Source organism: Stegostoma tigrinum, chromosome 27 (genome assembly GCF_030684315.1).
Source record: "Stegostoma tigrinum isolate sSteTig4 chromosome 27, sSteTig4.hap1, whole genome shotgun sequence".
Lineage (NCBI taxonomy): Eukaryota > Metazoa > Chordata > Chondrichthyes > Orectolobiformes > Stegostomatidae > Stegostoma > Stegostoma tigrinum.
This window is the reverse complement of record NC_081380.1, coordinates 27,120,973-27,136,638: the sequence shown is the minus strand read 5'-3', so window position 1 is coordinate 27,136,638 and position 15,666 is coordinate 27,120,973. Positions and strand designations below refer to the sequence as shown.

General features: G+C 41.7%; 1 protein-coding gene and 1 non-coding gene across 2 annotated transcripts; both read right to left on the bottom strand.

Annotated features, from left to right (window-relative positions):
- Positions 1-3,795: 3,795 nt before the first annotated feature.
- On the bottom strand, positions 3,796-11,744 carry rpl23a (ribosomal protein L23a). The gene is made up of 5 exons (XM_048557506.2): positions 11,626-11,744; positions 9,839-10,019; positions 7,315-7,491; positions 5,521-5,590; positions 3,796-3,862 (listed from the first exon to the last, which is right to left on the bottom strand). Exons 1-5 carry the CDS (start codon positions 11,648-11,650, stop codon positions 3,848-3,850), a joined length of 468 nt encoding a protein of 155 aa, XP_048413463.1. The 5' UTR covers positions 11,651-11,744; the 3' UTR covers positions 3,796-3,847.
- Positions 7,644-7,715, bottom strand: LOC125464801 (small nucleolar RNA Z17). Its single transcript, XR_007250090.1, has one exon. It is a non-coding gene; the product is annotated as a small nucleolar RNA Z17 (small nucleolar RNA).
- Positions 11,745-15,666: the final 3,922 nt, after the last annotated feature.

Below are 15,666 nucleotides of genomic sequence, written 5' to 3'. Positions count from 1 at the left end.
AGGGGACAGGTCAAGGGGGCAGGATGAGGTTAGTAGGTAGGAAATGGAGGTGCGGCTTGAGGTGGGAGGAGGGGATAGGTGAGAGGAAGAACAGGTTAGGGAGGCGGAGACAGGCTGGGCTGGTTTTGGGATGCAGTGGGGGGAGGCGAGATTTTGAAGCTTGTGAAATCCACATGGATACTATTGGGCTGCAGGGTTCCCAAACGGAATATGAGGTGCTGTTCCTGCAACCTTCGAGTAGCATCGTTGTGGCACTGCAGGAGGCCCAGGATGGACATGTCGTCGACGGAATGGGAGGGAGAATTGAAGTGGTTCGCAACTGGGAGGTGCAAGGGTCTAGGCCCGAAACGCCAGCTTTTGTGCTCCTCAGACGCTGCTTGGCCTGCTGTGTTCATTCAGCTTCACACTTTGTTATCTGGGAGGTGCAGTTGTTTAGTGCAAACCAAGCGTAGGTGTTCTGCAAAGCGGTCCCCAAGCCTCTGCTTGGGATACCCAATGTAGAGGAGGACACAACAGGTAAAGCAGATACAGCATACCACGTTAGCAGATGTGCAGGTGAACATCAGCCTGATGTGGAAAGTCTTCTTGGTGCCTGGGAGGAGGCATAGGTGCAGGTGTAGCACTTCCTGCAGTTGTAGGGAAAAGTGCCGGAAGTGGCGGGGCTGGAGGGGAGTGTGGAACGGACAAGGGAATCATGGAGAGAGTGGGCTTTCCGGAAGGCAGATAAGGGTGGGGAGGGAAAAATGTCTTTGGTGGTGGGGTCGGATTGCAGATGGCGGAAGATGGACATACATGGAATACTGTAGGTTAGATGGGCTTGAAATCGGTATGTCAGATCGGCACAACATCGACGGCCGAAGAGCCTGTACTGTGCTGTAATGTTCTATGTGTCAGAGGCTGATGTGTTGGATCCGGAGGTTGGTGGGGTGGTATGTGAGGATGAGGGGGATTTTGTTTTGGTTTTTATTGCAGGGAGGGGTTTTGAGGGATGAGTTGCAGAAAATGTGGGAGACACAGTCGATGGTGTTCTCGACCAGAGGGCAGGAAGTTGCAGTCCTTGAAAAACAAGGACATCTGAGATACACGGGAGTGGAATGCCTCATCCTGGGAGCAGATGCAGCGGAGGCAAAGGAATTGGGAATAGGGGATGGCATTTTTGCAAGAAGGTGGGTGGGAAGGAGGTGTATTTTAGGTAGCTGTGGGAGTCGGAGGGCTTGAAATGGCTATTGGTTTCCAGGTGGTTGACGGAGACAAGAGGTCCAGGAAAGTGAGGGATTTGATAGAGATAGTCCAGGTGAACTTGAGGTTGGGGTGGAAGGTGTTGGTGAAGTGGATGAACTGTTCAAGCACCTCATGGGAGCATGAGGCAGCCCTGATACAGTCATCAATGTAATGGAGAAAGAGGTGGGGCTTAGGGCCAGTGTAGGTATGGAAGAGGGATTGTTCCACATAACCTACAAAGGGGCAGGCATAGCTTGAGCCTATGCAGGTACCCATCGCCACCCTTTTTGTCTGTAGGAAGTTGGAGTAATCAAGAGAAGTTGTTGAGGGGGGAGGACGAGTTCGGCTAAGCGGACAAGGGTGTCAGTGGTTGGGCCTGCTGAACAGAAAGAAGCCGAGGACCTTTAGGCCATTGGTATGGGGAATGCAGATATATAGGGAATGGATGTCCATGGTAAAGATGAGGTGTTGGGGGCTGGAAAATTGATAGTTCTGGAGCGCGTGGGTGGTGTTATGGACGTAGGTAAGGTGTTCCTGGACCAAGGGAGAGAAAATGGAGTCCATATAGGTGGAGATAAGTTTGGTGGGGCAGGAGCAGGTGGAGACAATGAGTCAACCAGGGCACAAGCTTCAAAGTCCCCCTACCACCTCCCAAAACCAGCCCAGCTCATCCCCACCTCCCTAACCTGTCCTTCCTCCCACCTCAAGCTCCACTGGGTCTCTGGATTAACAGGCCAATCATCATTAAAATACTTTTGTTCTATAGCAAAATATAAGTAGTTTCAATGTGCAGAAAATTAGTCCTTTTGTTTACCTGCAGTGAACATCAAGACCATGGGTTGATACATTTATAGGAAATCAATCAGCATTCAATGCCGTTAGTGTACAAGGTGTGTTATACATATTGACTGATTATGACCCTGCTGCAAATGTAAATTGAGGTCATATAAACTATCCTATCCTTCAATACAACCTCATTTTAACTCATCATAACCTCAAACAGCATTTAGGGATTGGCTAAGATTAGTTTGCCAATGCCCATATATCTTGACGGAAAATTGTAAATGAACACCATGTAGTAACTTTGTTATTAAATTAGCAAATTATCATCTATATGTATTGATGTTTGAAATACTTTGTATTCATGCAGGATTCAGAAACTCTTCATATTCCAAAATGTCAAAAGATTCAATTAAGTCCTTCTCTTCCATTGTCACATTTTAACTGGATCCTTTCTCCTCCACCCATTTCTCCAACTGGTCCCTTTTCCATCCCCCAAGACCAAGATTTTTGAACTTTGCTCAGACTTGGTTCCTCACAGGATCACTTCAAGCATCAAGTGGCTGGATCATCCTTCGTCAACATTTGGATCTACAATGCTGGGGAGGGGAAAGCATCTTCTTGCCAGGGGTTGGAGTTCAGGGTCTGGTAGCCCAAAATTTGCAAGCCAGAAGATGCAGCTTCTAATCACTGGATGCTTGAGGGTGGAATGTGGCCCAAGACTACGGACAGGGTCTTTTCCCTCCTGTGATTGGGGAGTCACAATATCAGTCATAATAATCAGTAATAGCGCCAAGTGAGAAGATCCAGCTATCTTGTGCCATTGGTGGCAATTCCTACAGTAGAGACTGCATCAGGATAACAGGCCAGCACAGGACAGCATTCCCAGGCTCCCCAAATGAACTGTGGTATTTCCTGATCACTGAAAGCCAGTCAAAGCCAAGTCAGAATTGGCAGGTTTTAAAAACAGGTGCTCAGCCAATGACAGCCCATCCAGAGATCAGGTTTTGTCCACCCACCCCCAAAAGATGGTGTTCTATGATCTTAAAAGTCAGAATTCTGCCAAACACACATTTCTTATCCTTAAGAATATTACTTTGGTCAGTGTCTAATTAGGACACATGAATGAAAGCCTGGTTCAGTGAATTAGTGTTAATGAAGAGATGCTTAGGCAGAGCATGGGCCACTGCAATATTAAACACGTTTACGTGGTTCGACTAAAAGTAATGCACACAAGGCATGAGATGTAACTTAAAGGGAAGTGATATCGAGTTGAGAAGTTTACAGAAATTAGGTAACTGAGGTAATGAAGGGCTTTAGCCACAAGGAAGTTCTAAATGACAGTAAACATAATCTGACAATTACTGCATTAACACCAGAATACAGACACCACTGAAGAAGGGTCCAGACCCAAAACATCAGTTTTCCTGCTCCTCTGATGCTGCCTGGCCTGCTGTGTTCATCCAGCTCCACACCTTGTTATCTGACTTCAGCATCAGCAGTTCCTACTATCTCAGAATACATCACCAGTTTGAATAAGATGGAAGCTTAGACAGGCTGGAAAATAGGAGCAAAGAGTTGGAAGCTACAACAGCACAAGAGAAGGGTTCGGCAGCAAACAGAAGTTGCAGCAGTGAATCACCAGATGCAGGATCAAAACAGATGCAACAGTACGTACATTTTTTAAAAATTGGTAATGTTAGAATAAACAGTCTTTGATCAAAAAACACTGAGCATTTAATAAGATTTTTCCAAGTAACCAAAAGGAAAAACTCAACTGTAAACTACCAAAAGAACTTTTAAAAATTTTTAATTGAAATATTTTACAGTTCTTCGTGAAGCCAGTTTAGATGATACCAATCTGAAAAACAAAAACAAAAAAAACTGATTAGTGAGCAGATGTTTATCCAGGTTGGATTATGCAGCATAAATGCATTTTACAATAGCCATTCCAAAACAAACAGTACTATTCCAGTACTGGGCAAGGGTATAAACCAAATCTCTCGCATGTATCATCAGGTGCTATTTCAAAGCACTGCACTTTTGTACAAGCAGCAAAATCACTCGAGAACTTTTTGACATGAACATTATAAACACCCGTTAGTTTTAAGTAAACAAGACGTGACAATGGCATCACCTCAGTAAAAAAAGTGTTATGTGATTATAAACCATCATAGAAGCATACAAACAGAAACCCATTGAGACGTCAGGTGGCACTCTGCAGAATCCATCAGAACAGAAGGTGCTGCCAGCAGACACGAACAAAGTTTACACGTTCTGTGTCTGCGCACTCCAATTTCCTCCCACGGACCAAAGATGTGCAGGTTAGGTGGATTGACCACAGTAAATACAGGGTTAAGGGAGGGGGTAGGCACAGATTTGATGGGCTGAATGACCACCTTCCACATTCTATAATTCAAGTTTCTCTGTAGGAAAGGAGGAGGCATAAACTTTATTCAAAAAGGAATAGAATTTTGAAAGAATTATGGAATAGATTCACTCAAGTGTGGTTTGTTGATAATTGAATCTGAAAACCCAGAGACAAGGATTGACAGAGGACACTGGAGGCAGTGGGGCAAGTTGTATTTCTGAAGAACTAGGAAGAAACTCATGGCTGCTCTTTTAATGCTAGTTCAAAGATGTGCAGGTTAGGCAGAACGTCCATGCTAAATTGCCCTATAATGAGGCAGTAGAGTTGCTCGCCAAGCTGGTGTGATTGACTGCAGACATTTCATCACCCTGCTAGGTAACATAATCAGTGCACCTCTGGTGAAGTATTGGTGTTCTGTCCGCTTGTTATTTATATGTCTCGGTTTGCTGGGGTGGTTGATATCACGTCTGGTTCTGTTTTACAAGGGCAAACAGAAACATATAAATAACAAGCAGGACAGAACACCAACGCTTCACTGGAGACACACTGATGATTTTACCTAGCAAGGTGACAAAATGTCTACAATCAACCACACCGGCTCAGCGAGCAAGTCTAAACCTCATCCACAACCTGAGCTACAAAAACTTCTCAAACTTTAAATGCCCCATTATGTCCAGGGTTACACCGGCTATGTGGATTAGCCATGTTAATGTGGGGTTACAGGATAGGATGGATATGCTGGGTCTTGGCACGATGCTCTTCAGAGGATCTATGCCAACTTGACAGACCAAATGGCCTCTATTTGTACTGCAGGGATAGGATATATAGCAGAAATGGCACATAAAGCACAAATGTTTTACAAGACTTTTTTTGGGCATTTAATACACTAAATTGAAGAAAAAGTATCAGTGGATTTTTAATTAATGATTTAACTATGGCAAATTTGTGAACTGAGAACTTAAATCAGAGGCAAGAGTGTTTCTTCTCTGGGAGGCTGAATGCCTGTAAATTATTTTACCCAAAGTGTGGAGGCTATGCTATAAAGTATTTAAAAGGCAGTGTAGAATGAGTTGCTGTTGCAGCTTGCTATCTTCAGGTACACAAGTGAGAGAGAGCACAACAAACTCTGTAAACATTCAAACCATTACCTTATTAGCAACATCCAATGCATCATAGTCTGGGGCCAGTCGTACATATGCTTTCTTTTCACCATCAGGCCTGAGAAGAGACCAATTGTTAGAAACCAGAGACAAAAAAACCAAAGGGGACCAAAGCATACCCAAAGTTTATCATTGTGCATCAGTGGTTCCTTTGAATCAAATTCTTCACATTGATCAGGTGAAACAGTTTCCATCATTGTACACAATGAGTTTTATACAATTTTATGGTTCTAACGAATCACAAGTCAGGTCTGCATAAAGACTCAAGTTCTTCAGTCTATTTCAGATCACCAATCCTAGGCTCTGTATCACTGTTCAAATATCAGCAAGAATCATCCTGTGTCTTTAATTCTGAGCCCTAGGTTAAAGTTCTGCAGACCACATACTACCAGTTAAGAGTTTCAAACTCCTGTTCAAAGACTGCAATATCCCAAATCCAATAGCAAGCTGCAACAGCAACTCATTCTTCGGGTGAGAGCAGAGTTCTCCCATGTTCAGGTCTATATTTACAACTCAGCCACCATAACTAAAATGTAATCTCCACAGAGGACAATCTTTTAGAAAAGACAAGACTGAATAATTTCCCCTTTGGTGATACCGTTATTAGATTATCAATTTCTGGCATATTTAGAAAAATCTACTCCACATATTGAGATATCTTGTTATATTAACCAATGGGGTTTTTATAATTAAAAATTACATGTCGACATGATTATGCCCCAATTGCTATTCTACATGAACATCTACAGTAAGTAGATTCGGTGCATTTTACTTCCTATTTTGATGGCTGAGAATATTTTACTGAAATTAGCTGAAACAAGCTTGATAACCTATTGGACATCTAGTGATCTCATCAACTTGAAGGCATATTCAAAATCATGCAAAGGGGAAATCCATACCAGAGATCAATAGAAGCAATCTTCATCATAAGCCATAGATGCCATAAGCTTTACCACTAGTTACAAAATGAACTTTTGCTATCTATGAGACCATATAGAGTTTAAACTAGGTGGTATGCCTCCTAGAGTTTGCTGTCATTTGTACAGTACAAGTCGTCAGTTTTTACAATGTTTAAAGAGTGAACTATCCATCAAATTTAGCACCAAGAAAAACTTTACACAATTTATACGTAGCCTCCACAGTATGGTAATATTGGGATATACATCTGTAAGTAGCAAGATTGAGATTAAATCTGATCAAATATGCATATAACACAAAACACGACTTTTTGAACCTCACACATACCTTTAGGCATGTTCTCCAATCTTACTTTTTGGGTTGGAGTCTGCAAAATGGTTGTATAAACTTCCTAACAGTCAAAAGGTCCACTTAAACTACTTCAGAGAACTTGTAATATCAGTCCTGGTGGTCAGTGACTTCTCTAACCAACAGAACAATCCACAACCAGGTATTTTACTGCAAACTAGGAGGATACTTAATGCAATAAAACATTTTTTTGGGACACTAACTATTGCATTGACCCCAAGCTGATGAATGCTAAACATTACAGCCTAAGCTATTCTCCAAATAGTGCAGTTGAAAATAAAGTCACCAGCCAATTTTACTGAAATCCTCGTGTAAATGCTGCAAAAACAAACAAACAAACAAACAGTCAGACAAGCATTCACCAACTTACACAATTCAGGAATCCAATCTAAAGCCAACTTCCAAATTCAATACACAGGTCTTCAAATTTGAGATATATTCTGATACATTTCACTTTTTACAACAAAGATCAGTGCTTAAACATTCAGCATTCACATTTGATATTCTTTTGCTCACCTGATAAGTGTGTTGACTTTAGCTACATCAATATCATACAATTTCTTGACAGCCTGTTTGATCTGATGTTTGTTGGCCTTGATGTCAACAATGAAAACCAAAGTATTGTTGTCCTCAATTTTCTTCATTGCAGACTCAGTAGTCAGAGGGAACTTAATGATAGCATAATGGTCCAATCTGAGGACAGTATGCGAAAAGAATTTGAATAGTGAAATCTGGCTCATGAAAAATAGGTAAAAGCTCTGCTGGAAAACAGGAACTCAACATTTCAAAAAGTACTACAAATTATCAACACAAAAAAACTGTACTGCCTGTATCTGCAGAGTAAAGGTGCATCAGTACAAAAATTGTGATAATCATAAATTCTCATGCTTTGATCGCTAAAAGACATCATCTGCACCGCTATGTTCCTGAAAATTCTTATGTATAAACAGAAACCCATTTTTTTGTTTCTCTTTTTGCTCAAGCTATTGTCTTCCCTAACAGTCAAAAAACATTTACATCTAATGTACAAGTAGAAATGGGAAGGTATAAAGCAAGGTGTTTAAATGTGGAAAAGAGAAGGTTAAAACCACCAACACCTTCCTATTCCAAAGCTTAAAGTGCAAGACCAGTCCACTCCCTAGTGAATCAATGGACGAACTGAGTTTAACTGTATTCTACTGGAAATAAGGGAAACAAGCAGGGATATTTTGGACTGCATACATTTTACCAGAGGAGATGTTTGCATTCAGGTGGATAAGACCCTGGGCCTGATCAAGTCCATCCTCTGACATTGTGGGAAGCTAAGGAAGAAATTCAGAGGCCCTTGCAGAGATTTTTGCTTCATCTTTAGCCACTGAAGTAGTTCTGGAAGACTGGAGGGTGGCTAATATTGCTCCATTGTTTTAAGATAGCAAAGGCAAGCCAGTGATCTACAGGCTAGCAAGTCTGACATCAGTATCCTCTCCAATAACCCTTCTGCCACTAAGGGACAGGATCAACCAACATTGAATAGTTAAGGTCTTGTTAGGGGTAATCAGCATGGATTCATGCGTGGGAAGTGATGCCTGACAAATCTTTTAAAGTTTTTTTGAAGAGATAGCCAAGAGGATAGATGAGAACAGGGCAGTGGATGTTATCTATATGGACTTTAGCAAGGCCTTTGACAAGGTCCCACATGTAAAAACTAGTCAGGTTAGGTTGCATGGGACTCAGGGAGTGCTAGCTAAATGGATTCAAAAGTGGCTCAAGGGTAGAAGGTTGTTTCTCGGATTGGTGATCTGTGACTAGTGGAGTGCCACAGGGGTCGGTGCTGAGGCATTGTTGTTTGTTATTTACATAAATGATCTGGATGTGAACGTACCAGGCATGATTAGCAAGTCTCCAGGTGATAAAACATTAGGAGGTATTGCTGATAGTGAGGAAGGTTATCAAAAATTATAGAGGAGTCTTGATCAGATGGGGAAGTAGGTTGAGGATTAGCAAATGCAATTCAATACAGATAAGTGTGACGTGTAGCATTTTGGAAAATCAAACCAAGGTAGGTCTTACATGGTAAATGGCAAGTTTTTGAGGAGTGTTGTGGAACACAGGGACTGAGGAGGACGAGTACATTATTCAGCGACTGCAGTGTCAAAGGTGGACAGGGTGTGAAGAAGGCATTTAGCATGCTGGTCTTCGCTGGTCGAGGTACCGAGTATAGAAGTTGGGACGTTACGTTACAGTTGCATAAGTTGTCGGTGAGACTACACTTGGAGTATTGTGTCCGATCTGGTCATCCTGATTTGGGAAAGACATAGTTAAACTGGAAAGTGTGTGAAAATTTCCAAGAATGTTACGAATAGTAGTAAGTTTAGGGAGGACCTGAGGGGCAACTTCTTCATGCAGAGAGTGGTGGTGGATGCTGCCAGAGAAAGTGGTTCAGGCAGGTACAATATTAACATTTAAAAAACATTTGGATAGCTACATGGATGGGAAGGGTTTAACAGGGATTATGGACCAAATGCACGCAATTGGAACTAAGTAGGCACCATGGACCAGTTTGGGCCGAAGGGCCTGTTTCCATGCTGTATTACCCTATGACTCTACTGCTTTGAATATTTAGTACACACAAAGAACTCTCAACCCAGCATCTATACTGGATTAGGGAACACTAACTGGACTAACAAAATTGATCAGTATCTACAGGTTGCGGACCAGTGAAAACCTCCACTGCCAGCAATGGAAAAGCCACAGACCAACACACAGTGAAGAGTCAATTCAACTCAACATATGGCTGCTGAGGGTCTCATACTTTGGCATAAAGTATCTTAGCCTTCCTTGAAATCAATATTTCTCTTTTTACCAGTTCTGGTGCAAGGTCATTAATCTGAAATGTTAACCTGACACTTTCAGCATCAGTAGTGCTTTGCTTTTCTCCAGGAAAAGAAATGCCAAGTTTACTCTCCTTTCTAGAAAAGATGAGAATTTCAAATACAAGCCCTCATGGCAATTAAGCGAAGTAAAGCTGATTGAAAAAAAAATGAATGGTTTGAAGACATACTTGTTCCTCCTGGGTGCACTCTTTCTGGGATACTTGGGTTGCCTTCTCAGTCTGAGTGTCTTTGGTCTCCTGAAGGTAGGTGTTGTCCTAATTTTCTTCTGCCTGTGACTATGAACTCCCTTCAAAATGGCCTTCTTTGCTTTCAAGGCCTTGGATTTAGCCTCCGTTTTGGCAGGGACAGCTAAAGATGATAAAGAGTCTTTTATTATACCTGCCCCATCTTATTTCCAGCAAGAACATTAAACATCATTTTTAATAACTGTTATACACAGCTTGATTTTTAAAATCTTAGCAATTTTAGATTATTATTACAGGGCTCAACAGGGCAGTTAGGGAGGGGACTGTTTCTCAGGATAAAGAGAATACCATTTAAGGCAGAGGTTAGGAGGGTATTTTCATGCAGAGGGAACAGAATCTTTTGTGTTTTCAAGACAAATCACTGGATTTATAACGAGTAGAGTTGTTAGGCCACAGGTAAGAGAAACAAAGTTGCCATCGTCCTTTCGGTCCATAGGGCTGCTCTCACTAGAGAGAGAAAAGATACACACAACTGGTTTAACCCAAGGGTCCCCATACCTCAGGTAAAGAAAAAGGTTGAGAAGGAGAATCCTTCATGGTAATCTCTTCCAGTGTGGTGATTAAATCCACACTGTTTGCATGACCCTGCTTTCTATCCAACTGAGCTAAACAATCCAGCTGGATTAAAGAATAGTGATAATGGGATCTGTAGATGCTGGAGAATCCAAGATAACGAAGTGTGGAGCTAGATGAACACAGCAGGCCAAGCAGCATCTCAGGAGCACAAAAGCTGACGTTTCAGGCCTAGACCCTCCATTGGAGCATGAAGGGTCTAGGGCCGAAACATCAGCTTTTGTGCTCCTAAGATGCTGCTTGGCCTGCTGTGTTCATCCAGCTCCACACTTTATTATCTTGGATTAACGAATAGATGGGCCGTGAGGGAAGAGGTTGAAAAGAAGTCCTTCAGGATAACCTCAGGTACTGCTGGATTTGAACCGTGAATATTAACAGTACTCTACATCGCAAAACAGCAGTTGAGCCAACTGAGCTAGGCAGACCCAAATGAGACATTTGGTGGGAAAGTCTTTTGAGGCAGAAGATCAAGTATGATCTTGGTGAATGAATCTTGGGGATGGGCGAGATGTCCTCCTGCAGATCCCATTAACCTTTATACATTTTATAAAACACGCTAACTTCAAAATGAGCAGAAATTTGCTTTCAATTGGCTATTAAAACACATATGATAGTGCTGCAATGCACTAATGTACTCCGGACACTCGTAGACCCGATTTTAACGATTAATACATTTACAGTTCACCAACTAGAGGCTTCTAAACGGCACAGGAATAGCACTTGGCATAGAAACACCAGCATCGGCCAATCCAAGCCAAATCAAAACCATATTGCTATCAGAGCTTTTGAACTGCTGGATCCATTTCCACATGAGGGACCGAGCCCTGGAACAGTCCAGGCCGGGATCCCCATGACATTTTTCACTCCTGGTGCAGGTTAAACCGCCAGCACCCAGACTCGGTGCTGTCAAACACCCCCTCGCCAGCCTGAAACCCCAGGCCTCAGGCCCTGCAGCCACCACGTTGGCGGGCGGCCGATCCGACCGAAGGTGAGTATCTCGGCGATTTAGAATTGATACGGAGCAATTAGCTTCCTATGAGGAAGAGCCGAGTCTCCTTCTTGCCGGAGAGACTGCCAACAGCCTGTTTGTCGGTGTTTGAAACAACAACTCCAGCACCAGGCCCGGAGCCTCTCACCTTCCTTCTTCACCTTCGGAGCCATCTTAGAAAAAGAGGTTGTCTACGGGGCCTCCCGGCCTAAAGAACAGGGAGTTCAGAGAGATCTCGCGAGAGTTCCACACCTCGCCCCAGAATGCACCTCCGCGCAAAGTCCTATGGGAATTGTAGTCCGCTCTCTGTGTGTAGTCTTCATTCTGACTTGCTGATTGACTGGGTCACCCCTCCAGTGATAAATGTTTTTATATGTAATAGCTTGTATTATCGTATTTTATCACTGTGTTAGGATATACCCCTGGAGCATATGGGATTTGACTGGGGCCTTCTGGCTCAGACAAATGAACACTATCACTGCTCCACAAGAGCCCATGTATTTTTCCAGTTACATTACATTCTCTTCATATGCTCTGAAATATTTATCACACACAACCTGAAAATTCTACCACATCTATTAGGTGCATTCATATATCTATTAGCAAAGACTTGCAGAAGCCTGCACTGTTATATTCTATGGTGTGAATAATTAGAAAAATTGTTAAAGAAGGTTAAATTACATGAGTTGCATTCAAATCATTAATCCCATTGCATTACTTGGATCATCAAATTTAGACGTAAGAATATTTAAGTAATTGACAGTATAACAAGACAATTTGTAATTGTTTTTGAATGTTCAAAGTATTGAAATTTGATTAAGTAACCTGCAATGTGCAGAGTTTAAGTAACATCAAGGATATACAATTTAAACAGGGTTTCTTTCTGTCAATGTATTAAAAATCTGACATCTGCATCAATTCCTGTCAACTGGTCCAATTATCATGGAAACTGCCTAATTAATCTTTTCATTTAGTAAAGATGAAGACCTATTAAAGACCTCCTATAGAGGCAGCATCAGAGGAGTAAAGGTGTCTAGCTGAAGTTGTGCACAGCCTTCATGAGAACACACTTAAAGAGTACAATTTTGGTCTTGCAGCCTTAAGAGTGTTATGCTTACCATGGACAGATTGCACTAAACTGATTCTTAGGATGGCAGGATTTTCCTATGAGGAGACTGAGCCTTTATTCCTTACAGTTTAGAAGACTGAGAGGTGATATTATTTGTCATTGTAACATACAATATTTTTACAGGGCTTTACAAGGTAGATGCAAGAAGTATGTTTCATGGAGCTGGGGACTCTAGAAGTGGGGGCATAATCTCAGAAAAAAGGGATAGTCTGTTTAAGACTAAGATGATAAGTAATTTCTTCACTTTGGACTTCTCAACTCCAGAGGAATTTGAAGGCTCAGAGTACGTTCAAGACATATGTCGAAATATTTGCACATATTAAAGACAAAATACGGGAACAGTGTGGGAAAATGGCATTGAGCTAGAAGGTTAGCCATGATCATGCTGAATGGCAGAGAAGGATCAACAGGCTGATTGGTCTCCTCCTGCTCCTATCTCCTTTGCTTCTTTTTTTAAATGCATTCATGGCATGAGGGCGTCACTGGCTAGACTAGCACATATTGCCCATGCCTAATTGCACCAAGGGCAGTTAAGAGTCAGCCACATTGCTGTGGGTCTAGAATCATATGTAGGCCAGACTTGAGTAAGGATGGCAGTTTCCATCTCTGAAGGACATTAGTGAGCCTATTTTATTTCACCTTATTCAGCAAGATGACATAACAGGCATAGGCTATTTGCAATTGGAAATATAAGCATTATAGGGGGTGGCTCATTGGTCTAAGTAAACGATTTTGGGTGGCACAGTGGCTCAGTGGTTACCACTGCTGCCTCACAGTACTGGGGACCTGGGTTTGATTCCAACCTGGGGCAACTGTATGTGCAGAGTTTGCACGTTCTCCCTGTGTCTACGTGGGTTTCCTCTGGGTGCTCGAGTTTCCTCCCACAGTCCAAAGATATGCAGGCTAGGTAGATTAGCCATACTAAATTGCCTGTAGTGTACAGGGATGTGTATATTAGGGGGTCTAGGTGAGATGCTCTGACGGTCGATGTGGACTTATTGGGCCAAAGGGCCTGTTTCCACACTGTCAGGATTATATGATTCTATGATCTAAAATGTTTGACTTCAAACTGGAATAAATTTCAACTGTGTGCTGTAGTCCATCTAATTCCTCCCTTTCAACAGCTGAAGACAACATTCGGGCTTGACGCACCTTGTGCAATGCCACAGAAAATTGAGTGCAGATTTTCTATTAAAAAACTTGCATTCAAATGCACTTCTTTCATTTTTCTTGTGGCAGTTTTTGAACATCATTAATTAAAATATATAATTACATAGCCAGAAGTCACACGACACTAGGTTATAGTCTAACAGCTTTATTTGAAATTACAAGCTGACACTTTTGATCATTTGCAGAGACTTCCTATTCAGCCCGTCGACACTCCATTGACACCATTTGTATGATCTTTTGATCTCTCTGCCTATAAATTCTGTGCCTATATGCTTCTCTTTGCTTCACTTGACAAATGAGTAGCACTCCAAAAGCTTGTGATTTCAAATAAACCTGTTGGACTATAACCTGGTAATGTGTGATTTCTGACCTTGTCCACTCCAATCCAGCAGCGGCACCTCCACATTGTAATTATGCAGGAGATAATCTGCTCTCATGTAAAAAAACTGCTGTCTGTGGGATGAAGATAAAATAGTGAGAGTGATCCAGAAATGAGAATCACAACTACATTCCAAAATAATACAGTAAATCAGCATTTGCAAGCATATCTACGCCATAAGCAGTTTTTGCCTTGCAGGAAATTAGCTCTCTTATTGTTCAGATCCATTCAAGTATATTGAAATTTTTTTTCAGAGAAATGTCTTTATTCATTTTCTGTATCATACAAAATACAAAATCTTATCAATTTGCTTTTTGTTCAATTATTCATTGCGTGGAAACTAAGTTAACTTGTGTGTTGGTTTATACTTTGAATCTCTTTTTCAACAGATTATTAATCATTGTATGATGCATTTCAATTAGTTGCTGGACAGTGGAATGCGTTTGCGTCTCAATTTCTGTATCTACCCATTGCTTACTTAGAAATCAGGCAGATAAAAACATTCTAAAAGACAGTAGTAGGCACGAGGACACCTCCAACAGTGCTTTTGTTTGCTCTGTGGCATGGTTAATACACAGATTGCCCATTTAAGGTGTTGGCTCGATGGTAATTACAATTCAATGGGAATGCCATTGGATTTTCATTACCGGGTTGCAAGCTGTGTTGGGCTGTCTAGGATGTTTGACTGAATGAATGTTTGCAGTACATTTTGGCACTGGTGAGCTCAAAATATAATTTACTTTATTATTAAGCCAGATAAAGAGAAATATCACCAAAAGGAGTAATTTTCCAATCATACAGCTCATCATTTAATGTGATATATATTTATTTATTCGTTCATGAAATGTAAGCTGGGCCAAAGATGATTGCCCATTGCTACTCATCCTTTAGCAGCCTTCTTGAACTGTTGCAGTCCATATGAGGCAGATACACCCACAATGCTTTAGGGAGGGAGTTCTAGGATCTTGAATACTTGACAGCAAAGGAACAATGAAATATTTTAAGTCAGAATAATGTGTGGCATTGGAGGGGAATTTGCAGGTGGTGCTTCTATTCACCTGTTACCATTGTCTTTCTCAGTGGCGAAGATTGCAGGCTTTTGTCAGTTTCTGTAAAAGAAGTTTTGGTGAACTGCTGCAGTGCTCATCTTCTATATAGAACACACTACACTGTGCAAATGTGCGTCAGCGGTGGAGGAAGTGAATGTATTAGGTTGGCAATGGCGTGCCAATCATGCAGGCTGTTTTGTTTTGGATGGTGTCAAGCTTCTCGAATGTTTCTGGAGCTGTAGTGGCTCAGGCAAGTTAAGAGTATTCCATCATACCCCCTGTACAGGCTTTGGAATTGAATCTGTAGGTGAGTTATTCACCACAAAATTCCAAGCCTTTGACCTGTTTTTGTAGCCACATGTCTGCTTGAACTTTATTTATGAAGAAACATCTTCAATGGAAGAGCTGACTTTATAACCCAGGGAATTTCTCCGGGTCTTCAACTTTTGTATTCACTGCTTT

Coding starts and splice junctions, on each gene's coding strand:
- rpl23a (XM_048557506.2), bottom strand. CDS start 11,650: ATGGCTCCGAAGGTGAAGAAGGAAG. Junction 7,492..9,838: donor AGTGCACCCAGGAGGAACAA/GTATGTCTTCAA, acceptor TACTGTCCTCAG/ATTGGACCATTATGCTATCA. Junction 5,591..7,314: donor AAAGTCAACACACTTATCAG/GTGAGCAAAAGA, acceptor GTCTCTTCTCAG/GCCTGATGGTGAAAAGAAAG.